Source organism: Pyrus communis, chromosome 3 (genome assembly GCF_963583255.1).
Source record: "Pyrus communis chromosome 3, drPyrComm1.1, whole genome shotgun sequence".
NCBI classification, from domain to species: domain Eukaryota; kingdom Viridiplantae; phylum Streptophyta; class Magnoliopsida; order Rosales; family Rosaceae; genus Pyrus; species Pyrus communis.
Genome location: NC_084805.1, coordinates 4,407,588 through 4,424,959, shown reverse-complemented (window position 1 = coordinate 4,424,959; position 17,372 = coordinate 4,407,588). Strand labels below are relative to the sequence as shown.

The 17,372-nt window shown below is 35.4% G+C and overlaps 1 protein-coding gene across 1 annotated transcript; it reads right to left on the bottom strand.

The window, feature by feature from the left end:
* Positions 1 to 6,025: 6,025 nt before the first annotated feature.
* On the bottom strand, positions 6,026 to 16,553 carry LOC137728058 (dynamin-related protein 3A-like). Its single transcript, XM_068466941.1, has 20 exons — positions 16,062 to 16,553; positions 15,197 to 15,479; positions 15,086 to 15,114; positions 14,872 to 14,973; positions 14,509 to 14,577; positions 14,360 to 14,419; positions 14,109 to 14,222; positions 13,699 to 13,747; positions 13,433 to 13,542; positions 12,524 to 12,616; positions 12,245 to 12,337; positions 12,018 to 12,155; positions 10,328 to 10,441; positions 10,120 to 10,215; positions 8,909 to 8,963; positions 8,559 to 8,710; positions 8,296 to 8,442; positions 7,716 to 7,768; positions 7,502 to 7,601; positions 6,026 to 6,726 (listed from the first exon to the last, which is right to left on the bottom strand). Exons 1-20 carry the CDS (start codon positions 16,440 to 16,442, stop codon positions 6,451 to 6,453), a joined length of 2,514 nt encoding a protein of 837 aa, XP_068323042.1. The 5' UTR covers positions 16,443 to 16,553; the 3' UTR covers positions 6,026 to 6,450.
* Between the last annotated feature and the right edge of the window lie 819 nt (positions 16,554 to 17,372).

The following is a 17,372-nucleotide window of genomic DNA, read 5'->3' as shown; positions in this document are numbered from 1 at the left end:
TAGTCTGCCTACTAGCGATTAGCTAGTATATGCCCAGCTATTCTTCTCTTATAAAATTAAGGCGCTTATGTTTATTTTTATATTTGAATTGTGTAAATTAAAAGAGAGTTAAGAGACTCGAAGAAAATTAGTATTTTCTTATATTTTCATTGGTAATGACATGTACACTTAGATTGTCCAGTGCGTTTGTTAGTTATGTATCAGAATTTTATGTAAGTGAACGATTGACAATCATTTAGCGTGTGAAGGAAGCAGGTTTGAAATAGAGATGCAAACACAAGTTTATTTTGTTCTCTATGTTTATTATATATGTACCAACTTAAAGAAAGTTTGCAGAGTACTTACTTAGGTTATATATGTATATGTTTGAGTTTCTTATGTTTGACTTTTTTTCTTCCTTCTTTTGAATAATAGTTCAAGCAAAGGCTAGCGTTGGTAATCAACTAATTTTAAACATGAAATATTTTCTAACTATTCTTAATAAATGATGCATATATAAGTAAGTTTTGTTATTTGATTTTAACTAAGTGCTTATTGTTGCTGACGTTGATATTTTAGATTATATATATGATAGAGTTTGATTTGTCTAGCTTATCATCGATTCAAATTGAATTATGTTTTTAATTGAGTCTATTATGTTACTTATTTAGATTCTCATGAATATGAAGACACAGGCTGTCTGTAAATTAATCTAATTATTATTAAAGAAAAAAAATATAAAGTTGGGATCTTAAGAGATAAGTTTAAAATCTAATAACACTATATGTATACGAGCATGTGTGAGTTTGGATGTTTGTCACTGTTGATTAGTTTGTTTCTCTTTAATTCATATATATTACAAACATTTACTGCTGACAGCTACCACATATTAAAGCGTGGATAACCACTAACTTGTGTACGATCCAAACTTGAGCATGCTTTTATTTGATTTATTTAATGCCATACTCACTAATAAATTTGAACATAAATGTTTACATAAGCTAGTTAATTTATAATACAAGAATGATAGGAGGGGGAAGATAAAACCTAATTAAGAATCGTACCCTCAGTGTTCACACTTTGTCTGTACTGTTCAAATACATTGATAAAACTATTTGTTCCATGCATGTGAAATTGATATATGTGCAGTGAAGACATTTCATAACTACTTTTCCGTTCAGACAACCTTTTGTTTAAGTACGTTTGAAGAATGATTCGTTTTACAAACCTAGGATTTGACTTCTACAAATCATGCATGCGACCCATATTCTAATGTATTGTTACAGTCTTAGGATTTTTTATTTATTATTTCTTAACATCATTTTCTAGATTAATTTGTATTCCTCTTACAGAAAAATATATATATATATATATATATATATCTCTCTCTCGATCTCTCTCTCTCTGTGAAAAAAAAAAACCCTCTTGAATTGAATTGATAGCAGACCTTTTCACCGATCATATACAACTCTGAAATATGGCCAAGTTAAAATATGGTTTCGTTTGTTTGTTTGTTTGTATGTATTTTGTCCTCTTACTCCGTCTTAATTTTCTATAGCACTTGAGCTCGAATCCAATTACCAAGGATCGACAGAAGGAGGACCGCACACTTGCTTTGGCAACTTGTAATGCAAGGATTTGCATGTGATTCCGTACAATTTGTCAAATTCCATGGAGATACTTTCAATAAAAAAAAGGTTATCCATGGAGCAACAGCTACACCTGATCGGGTGAAGCATGCAAATACAAAAATAAAGAAATGCAGCTCGACCGTAAACAAAGTTATAAAAATCAATTATATATATATAATACAATGTGGTAATGTTATAGACATAATTGTTAAAATTTTGAAAGGGTTGGCGAATAATAGTTCAACGCTTACCTTCTAAACTTGTGGAATTATATGAGGAAAAGCGTGATATAGAGATTCGATTGTAATTAATAAGAATATATTACAGTATCGAAATAAAATACCCAGAATGATGTTTGGAGGTTCTTCAACCATTTAAAATATCATCATACTAAAAAACTAAAGGAAGCTTCGCTAGACCATAGGCAACCATATTGACAGTGGGAAATGTGTGTAGAGATGAGAGTGAAAGAAATTTGCATAAAGTAAATGAAGCGGGAATCGAATTTATTCCAGTGCTTCTTAATAAAAATAAATTATTGTGCGTGACAGTTAGATATTGCGTGGTATGTTGACTGTCTAGATATATAATGATTACCACGAAACCACTTTAACCAAATTATAATACATGTATTTAACATGAAGTACGATATTTATTATCTAAATAGAAAATTTTTGTGCACAATCTTACAGTGAGTTGACGATAACAATTTAGTTCGAATTTGCTTGATGAAAATTGAACATAAAATCTCTTAATGATAAATGATGAGAAATAAAATATTACTCATATCACAAACCCAGGATTGAGGTTCAATTCTGTGGGAGGTGGCCGACCAAGTTGGATAGGGATCGGTTGTAGCTACTAGCTGAACGATGAGGGTTTGAAATGGGTGACCATGTGGCTATATTATTATATTATTATGCTTTGTAACGACCAAGTTCCAATTAGTTGATGTGGAGGGGTGCATGAGAAAGAATCCTAGGAAATAAAGTGGTAAGGTTTCCCAAATAGGCAGGCATACGAGGTTCGGCCCACAGACCCTCGAGCCATGGAATGAATATCCTACCTCCTAATATCTCTTTCCCTTGCTTACTTTCTATTTGAATGGTTACAGTTAAGTCACGTCAACATTTTATATTAATTTTTTATAGAGATAATAAAATAAAAAACCAAAATGTGAAAGGAAAGAAAGAAAGAAATAAGAAAATGAGAGAGAATTCTACTCCTGAATCGTCGATCATATGTTTGACAGTTATCTGTGCAGGTGGAATTATATTTGAAAACTGTCCTATTTTATATTCCGATCTATCCTCTCACAATTTTTTTTCTCTCTTTTTTTGAATTTCCACTCTCATCTGTCACAGTGGGAATCTATTATTTAACAAAGGACACACTTGTTTCTGTTTTATGTTTTATATTAAATTGTTAATTATTAATAAGGCCTACCAATTGAAATGTTTATTATAACTGTCATTTAGTCTCAATTTATTCCTGAAATTGATTTTGTGTCACTTTGTTACCTGACATTTTCAACTGTTTTGGACTCACTTCGCTCCATTCCGTTAAACAACTGTTAAATTCAAAAGTATTTTTGACAAATTATCTTTATCTGTTTATTTCTTACTGATGCGAGAATTATACGCACACAAATTAAACCCTCTTTTTATCAATTGTAGTGAAGAATGTAAGTAGGGATCGTTCTGGACCGGGGATTAGGAGGGATTGTTAATCACTTGGAAACTGACTCAAATACGTAAAAAAACAAGTTTAAAACACTATACTAAACTCAAAGAATGCAAAACTAAACTTTAAAACCCAAAACAAACCAAAAGACTCAAAACAGCACCAAAACACTCAAAACTGCCTTAAAAACACAATCTGGGCAGTTTTGAACACTAGACACAACTTTGGACGAAATTGGTTTTACTTTGACCTAAGACACTTAAAAACACAAACTAAAGTGATTTCTAACTACTATGACTCAACAAAGTAAAGGGGGATTGGTTTTGGACGAATTTAAAAACAAAACAAACTTTTTAAATTAGAACAGATTGTAAAAACGAATTTGATGAAATTGAATGGATGGGAAGCTAGCTAAGGGGTTCATCTCCACACATGTTATACTTGCATATAAAACGATTTCCAATTGCTTTTCAATAACCCATGAATTCTCAACGCCCCAAGTTAATTAGGTTCGCTTAAATTAACCTTCAGATTTTCCTAACGTTATTGAATTGGATGATTGCATACGACAACCCAAAACATTCCCCACAAGTCCCCTACATGATTGCATAATAGAGATACAAGCAAGAATCATTAAGTTCTATGAAAACCATAAGCATTGACGAAGCACTTGTTACTATGATTGCATGAAACTTATGCCAAGAATTTACTTAACGCGATTGAGATCATCAACCTTTACTACTTGTGAATATAATTCCATAACGATTAGGTGAAATTTCCTTATATCCTAGCATCCAATTTATGCATGATAATTAAGCGTGCACTCTCAACCAACACACACAAATCAATGTAATTCACATAGATAAGTAAATTGAATTCACAACTTATGAAACGCAATTAGAAGTAATCAAATCATATCGCAAGCATAAACATGTATTTCGAATCCCCCCCTAGCCAAGGGGGGGTTTAGTTCCTCATACGCACAAAACAAAGAGAATTGAAATTAAACATTGACATCAAAGGAAAAGAAACACCTAGAAATTCCAGCGACGCGAACTCGAATTGCATGAACTCCCGAGCTTCCTTCTCCTCCTCCTTGGTGCGGTAAAGGTCTAGGGACAGGTTTAGGGCCTTAGGTGTATGGATGCATGGTTATGGAGGGGTGTAGTAGTGTTTAGGGGAAGGGGATGGTGTGGCAAAGCTTAAAACTAAGGAGAAAGGTGTTTAGTGGCTGCGGCAAGGGTGTGGAGAGGGTTGGACGAATTTCTGGGATTAATGAATGTGTATGAGAGGTGGTAATCTGATCTAGGGGTTAATATGAGTATATATAGGCACTTAAAACCCTAGGGTAATCAGATATGGACTTGAATAACCCAAATCCACAAGGAAATAGGCCATCTAGAAGGTAGGAAACCCCAAAGGAAAAGGAATAGAGGCGCCAGATTTTTAGGGTTCTAGAAACAAAGTGTTTTGTGGCAGAAATTGGCACTTCTAGAAGGATTTGGGGCGCCACTTTTGTAGGAGATAAGATAAGGTTCCTAGAATCATGTTTTAAGGGCCAAATTTGTAGGGAAAAAGAGATAAGGGTGCAGCACCTTTGTAGGGATAATGTTAGGGCTTCTAGAAAGCCTAAAAACTAAGGGGATTTGGATAAAACCCACGGCAAAGATAGGATAGGGCATCTAAGGCTTCTAGAAACCCTCCAAGATAAGGTAAAGTGCATGGCATCCCTATAGGATTAGGATAAGGTGTCCTAAAGTGTTTAGGACTCCTCTTTGTGGCTGAAAACCTTGTGCATTAGGATTAGGAAAGCTAATCCTTCTTCATCTTGGAATTCTTCTCCTTCTTGGACTTGGAAAGCTTCTTTGTTGCTTCACTTGAGACCATTTGGATTTTGACTTTCCTTCATCAAGTAGGAAACCTTAGTTGAGTAGGAATCTTCATTCTTCTAGGAATCCTATTTCAACTAGGAAACCCATCTTAACTAGGAATCCTAATTCAACTAGGAAACCATCTTCCATTTAGGGACTTTCCTACTTCAACTAGGAAACCTTGCTCAAGTAGGAATCATCATCTTCAAGTCTTCAATTTCGTCCATCCTCTTGGCTCCAAGCATATGATGTCCATTCCAAGCTCTAATTTGCCCCAAAAGGCTCCAAAATGCATCCTTTTGCATACTTTGCTCTTAAAACCTGAAAACACATAGAACTAGCTTAAAAGACTACTTTACTAAGGAAAAACACTATAAATGCACAAAAACAAGCTAAACTAAGGTGCGCAAATATGCTCCTATCACTTACCTACACATTAAACCAACTCAATTCCTTTTTTTTGACAAATTCTAATTAAAGACAATTGGACTTGCCCCGCCCTGCGCTGCCAATTAGTTGAACCCACCATGGCACGGCCATTTTGTATTTAGAATATCTGGACACGCCCCAACTTACAAATGCTAGACCCGTTTGCCCACCCCATCTCGTGAAACGAGTTAACTGAATATACAATTACGAAACAAATTAGCATCCAATATCACTGACTTGCACCTAAGCATAAAAAAAATACACACACAACTAAAGATGACGAGAATGAGTCATAACAGGACGGCTGTGATTACATTCCCATTGATCTTAGGATCCATGGCAAATAAAACATAAGAAATCCAGTCTTACAATAAAGAAAAGAAACATAAGAAAATTCCTTACCGAAAAAATAAAATAAAAAAACACATAAGAAAATTAAAAGAAATTTCCCCGCGCTTGGATAATTGACAAATGGTTGTTGCGGTACGCATAATTTCGAAACAGATACCAAATGAAAAAAACAAAAACGAAAAATATAGGTAACATAATATGCATATCTGAGAGTGCGGACTTGAGAGAACCATCTGACTCTGTCAAAAATAGGTAAGAGTGAGTCCCTGTTATTCTTGGGGCCCAGTTAAGAACAATAAAACAATACAATCATCAGCTTCCTATACGATTATGTAAAATAAACGGGTCGAGAAATACGCAGACGTAAAGGCAATGCCGGATACTAACTCCCCAACAATCTGCCTACTGAAGGTGTACTTCCAATCACCTCCAATCGGATAGAGCAATCAAATGAATATAATACTTTTGACACTGTTTTGAAAGACTTGCAGTGCTACTCGAACCGCTTATTGATCAACAGTTGGATATTGACCAGGCATGTACGTGCGTCCACTTCCGTTTGAATCCGCATTAGAATAAAATGGCGAGTGAAGCTCCCCCGAGTGAGACGACTTTCTAGACTTCGTATTCTTAGGTGATGCTGAGTAGGAATCATGTGAACTACTTGTATTATACATTGATGATGTTGGCAATCCATGGATCTTTGGCAACCCTGTTGGATCAGCACCCAAACTGTAACCTTTTTCAACTGTGTCGGCTTCCAAAGGCAGTTCATCCAATGTCTACAAACAAAGAAAAACAGTGAGTACCAGGTACTAAACTGAGCACTTCCCGCGGTATGTTCTAAAAGCAGTAATTTCGTTTTCCTTTCTGAAAAGAATCATCAATTAATTAATGACACAATAGAGTACATTGTCGACAAGTTGTTCATTAAAAACATACAATCTCAAACATAACTACCAGAAATGAAGCATATTAACCTCCAAGTAGAACAAGACCCAAACTGCCCAGCCATCTACCAAACATAGCGTTCCGATTTAGTAAAGTAGCACAGATTAGTGACCACATTTTTATAAATGTTTAGTTTTGAATTTAAAATATACTCGGCAACTGACACTTTTTGCAAAGCAGAGGTTGAAATCTAAAGGGGTGATTTGTTTGAGATCACAAAATATAAATTATTAGGATTCGGTCAATCAACATTTTGTGTTTTTAAGGGGAGGTTGATGAGAAGTTTTAACAAGTATTGGCCTTAATTGAAGAGAAAATTTGTTTTCATTAACCTTTATTAGAAAATGAAATGTCCATTAACCTATGTCAAAATATGTAATATTTGTTTTAAGTAAATCAAAATTTCCTAAAATCCCATGCTGCTTTGCCCAGATTGAAGTTCAATTTGCCATTGGCATTTAATTGGGATGATCTACACACACCAATGTACGGAATGCGCACAGATAATGCAGAGACTATTTCCACGGAGTTCCAGGTGGAGTTGTTCATAAGCAAAGAAAAAACTTGAGCCCTTCAACCTCTGAAGCTCAATTCGGAAAAACATACCCGAAAAGCCTGTTGCAGAACTCGGAGGGTGTCCCGGGTGCGCTTTCTCTTCATTGCTACTTCATCTGGCTCCTGCAGCATCTCTTCAAATAGGTTCTCACTGTTTGACATCATAAAAACCAAACCAATCAATCAACAGTCAATATAGGAAACTAGTAAATGGCATAAAACATATAGAGTGTCATGTAAAATTGGCAGATGCTTTTTCTGTTACCGGTAAAGCTTCTTAATGAAGACGTTGTGCAGCTCACGCTTTGTATGATTTACCTGAGTACATATTGATGACGAAAATAGTAATTAGAATCTATGAAATGCTCATAAATCAGTTTAGATCACACAACTGATAATGAGTTTAATCATGCAATATCAATCTTGGGAAAATACACATAAATTTATGGCTTAAAAAAAAACACTAACTGCATATACTTTCATACAATAAAATAGTACAAGAATATATGCAAGGCGGATGAGCAAACAAATACACATATAAGGTAAAAAAACCTTTGTTTACTCACAAGACTCCAAAAATTTGTGGGTATAATAAGGAAGCATTTAGATTTAAGAGGTTGCAAGAAAATAGTTGAAGTTTCATCATTGTATAAATTTGACATCCCATGTTAAATGAAAATCAATTCTACCACTTGTACCGCATAGGTAATTGTATAACACAAAACTATAATATCATACCATTCTAGAATATGAAAAAGAAAAAATTGGAAAAAAGAAAAGGAAAAGGAAAAAACACGCAAAATAAAAAGTAAATAGCTGGGCACATCCATGAAAGTCGATATTACCAGGAAGTGCATTATTGCTTTTGGTACAGAATCCTCTATATTTTTCCTAACAATGTCATAGTATGATCTTAATAGGAGTTTTGTGACTGCAATTTCTATTGTCTCCTGCTCTGAGTGGCTCTCTGTGGGCCTCAATACAGTTGGGGGCTGAAAGGGTAAACAAGTTAGGAAAACACAGAAAAATAAAATAATGCCGGATATTTAAAAATGAATTACAAGATAAAGGCCCACAGGCAAAGTCAATATTGAAAATGACAAAATACCTCTCTTAAATGGATCATTGAGACTGCTTGTTCAATGTTGTGGATAGGTTCGTTATATGACTTGTTTATTGAGCTCTCTTTAGCAGGTGTGCGGTTGTTATCATTCCCACCAAAAATTGAAGAAATCCCCCAACTTGAACCAGTTGAACCTCCTAAATAATTGCAAAGATGACACAGTAAAATACGTTGAATTCCATCATTTCATGTGAATTCCAACATGTCACGCATTGATACACTATCATCCCACCAAGAGGACAACATAGATATTATACAGGTATTGTTGAATTCATCGTTTAGTGTTCAACATGTTACCATAATCACCAAAAATATTAAAAACGAAATTGTGTTACCTAATATATTCCCAGAAGATGCAACTTTTTCATTGTCTGCCACAGGTCGTGCACCCTGTCAGTCATCCATACAAATCACAAATACAATTACAAGCTGAAATAGTGACCAGTGTTTTCAATGGTGAAGGCATAAGGCAAGGCGTTTGGTTATTGCAAGGTGGTGGAAGTCTCGATATATCAATATGATAGTATAAAATAACCCCCTACAATTTTTATGACACTCCCACTAGAATAGGAAAGTAACCAAATCCTTTTAGAAACGGGAAACTTTAAATAAATCTAGGAACTAATCATAAAACCCAGCCCAAAAGTTTTAATCCAGTCCTAAAAGGAATTGGATTGTCTTCTTTCTCTTTTTAACTCTTCCAGCAATGAACCATAAAAACTTCTTGTTGATGTCCTCATCACGAAAGTCAAAAAGACAAAACCAGTTCCTAGATTCTGAAGTTTTATTGAAAGCTTAAAACCAGAAAAACAAAGGGAAAGAAACAAAACACACCCTGACAACTATGAGTTTCATAATAAAACACTTCCTGAGATAAATTGGAGAAGAAGAAAAAACCTCAACTATCCACTTGTCATGTTCTAATTTATTATTAGTTGCGAAATTCAATTGTTTCGCTTCTCTCATGGGGTTTGAAGTGTTTTTCTCTAAAAGTGTAATCTTATCAAGGTCTTATATGTAAAAAACCCAAAATGGGTTATCAAGGACACTAGCACAAGCAGCACAAGCAGAAACTACAGAATTTCTGCAGAGATAGGGATTATTTCCTAATTCACCTCCAAGATAGTTGGGTTTTATGGATTAAAGCTGAGAGCTGCTGTTATTCAGTTTAGAGTTCAATCTTAGGGTTTCCAAGTCAATTGCTAATGAGAGGGAGAAAGGGATATTTTGGGTTGTTTTAACTTTCACTCTATTCGTTGGCACGGGTAAATTTAAAGGAATGACGAGTACGCCTCATGAAAAAGGCTTACAAATTTCAGGAGTTCACTTTTCAGAGGACTACCTGAACCGTTTTGGTTGCGCCTCAACTTGAATAGAACCTTAAGAAGCGCTTGGCTAATGCCATTGAAAACACTGATTGTGATTAATGGTAGTAAATGTAGCGTCTCTCTACACATGTAACTGTGGTAACTATAGAAAAATTGCTTCGCAACTCAAGTTGAGTTGCCATATAATGAACCTCAGAAAAGGGGCAACTTTCCCATACCTGGTCAGGCACGATTCCATTTACTGGTCTGGCAAGAATTGCTCTAGATTTCAAACTTCTTTCAGATGTTGGTGCCTTATCAGAATCTACACCATCCTAATTCACATAACAGAAATAAAAGACATTAAAGAATTTAAAAAAAAAAAAAAAAAAAAAAAAAAGGGACCGACTGATTGCAGTGAAAAAATTATACAACTAATGCATATACCTTTTGCCTTGAAAGGGGCAGTGGTATCCGAGAGGATTTCACCTGTTGCAATGCAAGCTCCACAGCCTTACTCCCACCAACAAAATTTGTGTGTGAAGTATTGATGTAGTCCATCTGCAAAATGAATTACAATAAGACCCAAATATGCTCGCAAAAATACATTAGACAAAGAAAAAAACAATTACAGATGCTCTGAAAGGTTCTAAAGTTGCTATTCCAAAATCTGTATTAAAGCATGGGATCCTTATTGGGACCCAACATGCTCATTTCAAATTTTTTTATGAGAAACTAAATTTTACCAGAGTTAAAAACCCATACAAAACATAGTGGTAGAACTTGAAAAGCTACCCTCTCAAAGAAGACTAAAGTACTCTCTTACAATGTAGTACAACTCGAACAGCCATCCTACACAAGCTCCCCAATCTAATAAAATTACAGACAATGACAGATCCCTAGATGGTGGAGAAAGTGAAGCTTATTATGATTCCCAAAACCTGACTTTTTCCCAATAGTTCTATATGCCCAAGAAACTATTTCAGAAGGCTAACAAAACCGTGACCAGTAGTTTTCAATTCATGGAAAGGTTGCTAAAAAGAACTCAAAAAAGTTGGTCAATACCTCATTTGGAGGCTTTCAAACAACAATTTGACCCTCCATCCGTCAAGAACAGCTTATTTGCATCAATGTGAGCGTCTAAACCTTGTTAGGCCTTACTTAGATGTTTGACCTTGTGAGAATAATAGAGTCGGTGAGGGTTTGATGAAGATGTGGGTTGTAGGTATGTGTTTCAGCTTTTGGGTCTAGTGAAATTTCTTTTAAATGCTTTGTCCGTAATGGTAATTTCATATCGGGTAAAATGGAAGATTCACATTTAAAATAAGTATTGGGTCCCAATAGAATTCCGCGTTACGAAAATGGCATCACTGAGACATTATGCAGTAGGGAATTTGTTGAATCCAGTTTAGACAAATGTAAATTATTACCAAAATCAAGTTATAAGTAAAAACACTAATGCCAACCAATCCATGACTATGTGTTGATGCTTAACCCTTTCTCCAGATTTCTTAGAGCCAAAGTTACATTTGAAGTTCATTTTATAATGTTTTCATTTGGATGTAACGAGAGCCGTTGGATCATAGTCCAAGCGGCTTCTCTAGCTAGCCTAAGATTTAAGCGATCAATTATGACATGTGTAATCATCTCATAGGGTGATAAGATTGAAGGCTAGGATTTGATCTTGATGTAAGTTAGAGAAGAATCTCTCCTCTCTCCTTAACAGTAATATCACACTATATGTGTGAAAAAACAATCAATAGAATCATCATCTTTCACATCACCATCGCCGCACATTCTCTGCAGTTCTACCCAGAAATTGAAATACATAATCCTTCATAAAAACTCAGAATCAATAGCCATAAACACTAACAGTATATGCACCAAATGACAATAATACAGCAGGCAGGGCCAGATACAGCAGAAAACATAAGGAAACTAAATACCAAAGCCCCAACATCATTTCCAACTCGGGCAGAACAGGGGCATAGATTAAGCAATAGATGATACCAGCAAAGATAGAAGGCAGTTATTAAAAAAAAAAATTATGGTTCACAGAGGTCAAAAAGAATTAGCATTACCAACTAATTCAAATAATGCACCACCACTATAGTGCAAAGTATCTTAACCACCATACCTCCATCTCAATAATATGCCCAATCATTGTCTCAGAGGGTTCAAGACCTTCCCGCAGGAAGTTCCCAATGACTTCATCCATACGCTTTCTTAGAACAGGGAATCGCTGCAATTCACTTACTAGGCAGCGATGACTAATCTGAACAGATAACAATATTATTTGAAAACCGAATTAGGAATGTGTATAACCGAGAAAACAAATGAAAATACAAGTACCACTTTTTCTACCTTCATCAACTCATCATATATGAACCTAGCGCACTGAAGGCTTGGATCTAACAAGCGAGCTATTTGCCTCCGGACAAGATTTTCAAAAGGTACCTATATGCATGAAGGTTAAAATGACACTCTAGATTAATGGAGAGAGTCCAAGTAAAGAAAAGAAAAGACATAAAGAAAGAATGGACATGCTAATGTAAAATTAAACAATCTGCCTCTAAATCATAAGTAAACAAATTTAAAAAAAGAAAAAAAGAAAGCAGAAAGTGAGAAAGTAATAAAACCTACTTCTGGTACAAATAATGCAGATTTAGGACCAGTGGCATTTTGAATGGCAGTTCGAATGTCATCATCTGTAAGATCCTCACATGGATCCACCTCCTACAGACGATTATCATATCATTTAATGATGGCAAAGCTTATAAAGGTGACCCCTATACCAACGACAAAACACCTTAGGAAGAGGGAAAGACTGAATAATAGTCATTTAGCTTTTAAACCTCATCATACCATACTTCTCTATAAGCAAGATCTGACACTTTTAAACTCTATAAAGTTGCACACAGAAATATAATTCAAAATGTGTTAAGGACAAAGGTCATATTGTTTTCATCACAAAGAAACTTAAATTGAAACATTTAACAGTTGAGTTACCCTTTATACATGTAGAAAGACTTAAACAGCTAAAAACGAAAAAAAGTAAAAAGGACAAACTTGCATTAATTTGAATTTTAAGCACCCATATATCCATATAACATCGGACAGTCGCGCCAGTGTCCACATTGAAAAAAACTGCATACGCTTTTAAAGATTTTAAAAGTTATCATTCCTACAAAAACAAATAAGAAAATTACTCCATTTAATTGGTGAAGTGAAAAATAGTATAATTTTTAAATTGCAATCTGTTGTGCTCTCAACCGTCCAAATGGACCAATAACCTAAATTGGCATACAAATTAAAATATAGAACAGATTCTTGAAAGTAATATTATTGGAACTGTAAGACAGTATGCTGTCATCATACTGAAGATGAAGGATTTAATAAATCATGCTTAGGATAGAGCAAAACAATTGTATTTTAAGTAACATGCAAAATTAAAGCATAAATGTTATTTGTATGCTGCTCCACTAATTAAAGAATATCAGAGAGATTCGGCCATATAAGATCTCAGCCAGATATGTAACACAAAGTTCAAACCTCCAAACTCTTCACAAAGATATTTTGAAAAATATAATGAATTCGCGCTCCACCAGAAAGCTCAGTTGTTGACATTTCTTCATTTTTTCCCTCAACCATTGTAGAAAATGCTGTTTTCAACAAGAAATTTCAGATACCATAGATCAGTTTACACATTCTACACAAAACAGATGCATACACAGGTAAAATATACAAACTAAACAACATGATCTGTAGCATTTATTAGGAAAGACAAAAGGATAAATAGCACGTAAAACCATATTTACCTTCAGAGTACTTTGAAAGAATATTAAGAAGAAGAGCTCCCTGACCAGCCTATTGGCAACAAAAGATAAGAAAGGTAGTTATATAAACATAAAGAAATCATATTCAGGACAAAGACCACCAGAACTTAAAGTGGGGAATCTATGCATAGAATTCAAGTGTCAAAATAGTCAAGTTTACAACTCTTTGGCATCGCAACGGTCGTTGAAGTTGCATCACATTTATAACTGCCTATTATCACATCAATATATAGCACAGAAGATTGCACGACAGAGATTATAAGTTACAAACCAGTCCTGTATTGTGGTTAGGACAGAAACCCAATAACCTCAAGATATTACAGCATAAAACTCAATCATCCAATAATATAATCCATATAGATCACTATAGTTTTAACTAACAATAAGCGCACCTTTGATTCTGTGATTTCCCCATAACTGGCGTGCTCCTTGGCAACAGCAACTAGTGTAGAGCTTATGCGTGATTTGAGCCCCGGAAGTACTGCCTTAATATGTTGTACCAGAATCTGTAAATAATTATAAAGGTTAAGTTTATAATCTATCTGCATTAATATAGCAACCTTCATAAGGGAAGGCCCAAATTACAGTAGTATAACAGTTGCAAACACAAGACAACTTTATAAGAGTTCAAAAAATGTTATACCTGGTTCAACTTCTTTGCCAACTGAGGGACGCCACAGCGATCAGCTAGACCATTATACACCTATACCATCATATGAAAAATTTCTATTTAGAAGAGTTTCTAAATCCATGCCAACAGATAAATAATAATTCAAGGAAGAGTAAGCATACTGGGCGGCTGCGGAAAAAATTCTCCTCAGCCACAAGAGCATCCTTAATACTTCGGTTCATCATAATATCCTGTTTGAAGTACAACAATAAACAGCCTTATTAGAAACAATTCAAATTAATTTCCTAATCTGATAATCCATATTTGCATATACGCAAGAAAGCCAACACCAAATTAAAATAACTATTAGGTATGAGTCGTATGACTTTCAAAGGAACAAAAAGGGAGTAGTAAAAAAAGTCTAAATCTTTAACAAGATTTATATATTCATGTTCCACAGCAATAATGTATCATTAAAACTTACCACCATCATCTCACATACAGCAGAGAATAAACAATCTTTTATGATGTTTAAGATAAAGTACCTCCTGACTACGATTCACAACACCTACATAACCAAGTCTCAGGGGAATCACTTTTCCAAGCAACAGATTACGGGCATCAGTACCTCTATCCATTATATCCAACTGAAGTCATCAAAACATGAGCCAAAACCATATCAGCACGAAATAAACATCTTGCAAATGTGTCAATGTATTAACCCTGTAAAAGAAATCTAGTTTAAAAAATAAATCTCACCTTTGTGATTACTCCTATGGTTCGTAGACCTGTCAATAGGAAATTGCACATACTACAACTAGTCAGATACAATTTAACCAGGAATGCTAAATGCAGAAGAGCAGAAATTACCATCAGGATCTGCATTTCCCGCAATCTGAAGAGCATCTGAGTTTGCTAGGTCAGAATTTGCTGCTGTAACAGCAAGAATTAAACAACTTGGAATTTTGATATATGACATGATCATTGTCCGAATTCTTGCTTCGATATCAGAGGGTTGGTCACCAACAGGAACCTTCGTTATACCGGGTAGATCTACTAGAGTGATATCAAGAACATTTGGTGAAAATATCTTCAAGCGTATCTGCTTGTCTGTGACACCTTTATTCACCCCTGCTTCTCTCTCTGTCACAGCCTACATCAATAGAAATTTATTTAGAAGTGGATGACCGCATACGTGTGTGTACATAACTTAATACATCAATTTCTATAAGAATATATAACGAAAACTAAATAATATAAATGAAAGTATAACTCAATTATGATCTCCACACTAGGGTGAGTAGAAGCAAATGAGAGAGAGCTTAAAAGTGAAGCAGAATCTTACTATAACAATTTTAGTTTCTCACCACCTTAATTTCAAAAGTAGGAAGCATTGGAACAAAAAATTTGTTGGCAGAATGAAAGTAAGGGTTAGAGTCAGACAGGAAGCAAACTTTCTGTTAAATATTTTAAATAAAGGGGCTACATTTAAGTACAAATATTCCATTTCTATGGTGGCATTTTAACACTGAACGGCTGAATAGTAATCGTTTAAACTACTGACCAGGAAGACGGACTAAACCGATTATGCTCAGAAAAGAAAATTGCACTTACTTTGTAACCCAATGAAGTCACTTCTTACAATATTCAAATTCAGATCATATTTGCATAACATGCCCGAGGAGCCAAACAACAAAACTTAAAATACCCAGACAAGTGATCCAATAGAAAGCACCTGAATTTCCCTCCGAATCTCAGAGAAATCGTAGAAGCGCTTCCCAGGGACGTGCAGGAACTCCCCATATTCCTCATCGGTGCCGTCAGCGTTGCGCTTAGTCTGCAAGAGCTGGAGTACAAGCGGGCGGCGCGTGCAAATTTCAGAACCACGCGGCAAGAAGTCACGGCCAACGAGGGCCTCGAGAACGCTGGACTTGCCACTACTTTGGCTGCCAACGACGGCCACCTGAGGGAGCTCGATGGTGGATTGGGAACCGAGCTGCGCGAAGATGTCTTGGAGCTTGTTCACTATGGGGATCACAGAGTTGCCGAGGGGGGAAGCTGAGGGTGAAGGAGAAGAACCGGATTGGGGGGGTGCCACTGAGGGCTCGTCGGCCATGGTTAGATTGGATCTTGCAGGAAGGAACTGGAAGGTGATGCCCTAGGGTTTTGGAAATTTCTTGGAGAGAGAGAGAGAGTTTGATTTGATTATCGTGTGACTGGAGCCTTTTGAGTTTTAGCCGTTTAAGTCCGTTCTTTACGAGAAAGGGGTACGAGAGGAGGAGGATTAAATTACTTTTGGATCGACAACGTCCTACACACCAAAGGTACAGTTTCAAAAATCAAATTTTGTATCAAGCTTTTTTTTCTTTTTTTTTTTTAAATGATATTATTTATATTAAATAATAATGTGATTAAAATTCATTTTTAACGAAATTTAACACCTTTTGCTTTAAGTGAGAGGTATGTATAAGTTTTAAAATGTATATGTTTATTATTATTTTTTTAAATAATATATTAAAGCAAGAAACCTATTACACAACCAATTTCCCTAAGGGATGTGCTATCAACACATTTCATTTTACTTCTCACACATCCTTGATAATTTCTGTTCGTTGATCTTCTTCAATTCATCCGATCCGAAAGCCGAAAATTAAAAAAAGTGTGTGAGAAGTAAAATCGGATGTATAGATATCACATCCCTTTTCCTAATATCAAAACATGCAAATTTTGAACATTCCTACCAATAGATGTAAGAACATCAGCAACAAATTTTGTCTCTTTGAAAAGTATGGGACCATTGGACCTCCCGGAAGTAATCAAGCATCCCAATAGCATCCTCAAGAATGCTTCAGCTTGGAATCTCCTTGGACAATAATGTGAGATGGCCTCCCTCGGAGCCATATCCTCCGCTACCATAATCGTATTCTCTCCTAAATTAAAAGCTCCGGCAATCTTAGGCTTCCCATCCTCATCCCTGATGACGAAACCCGCCGAAGCCACATTATTGCCCACCGATCCAATGTGACACCATCATTTGTACCAAAAA

Excerpts from the sequence above, each read along its gene's own strand:
- LOC137728058 (XM_068466941.1), bottom strand. The coding sequence starts at position 16,442 with ATGGCCGACGAGCCCTCAGTGGCACCCCCCCAATCCGGTTCTTCTCCT. Across the intron at positions 14,578-14,871 it reads TTGTGAATCGTAGTCAGGAG|GATATTATGATGAACCGAAG; the intron begins GTACTTTATCTT and ends TACTTCAAACAG. Across the intron at positions 10,216-10,327 it reads TGCCCCTTTCAAGGCAAAAG|GATGGTGTAGATTCTGATAA; the intron begins GTATATGCATTA and ends TATGTGAATTAG.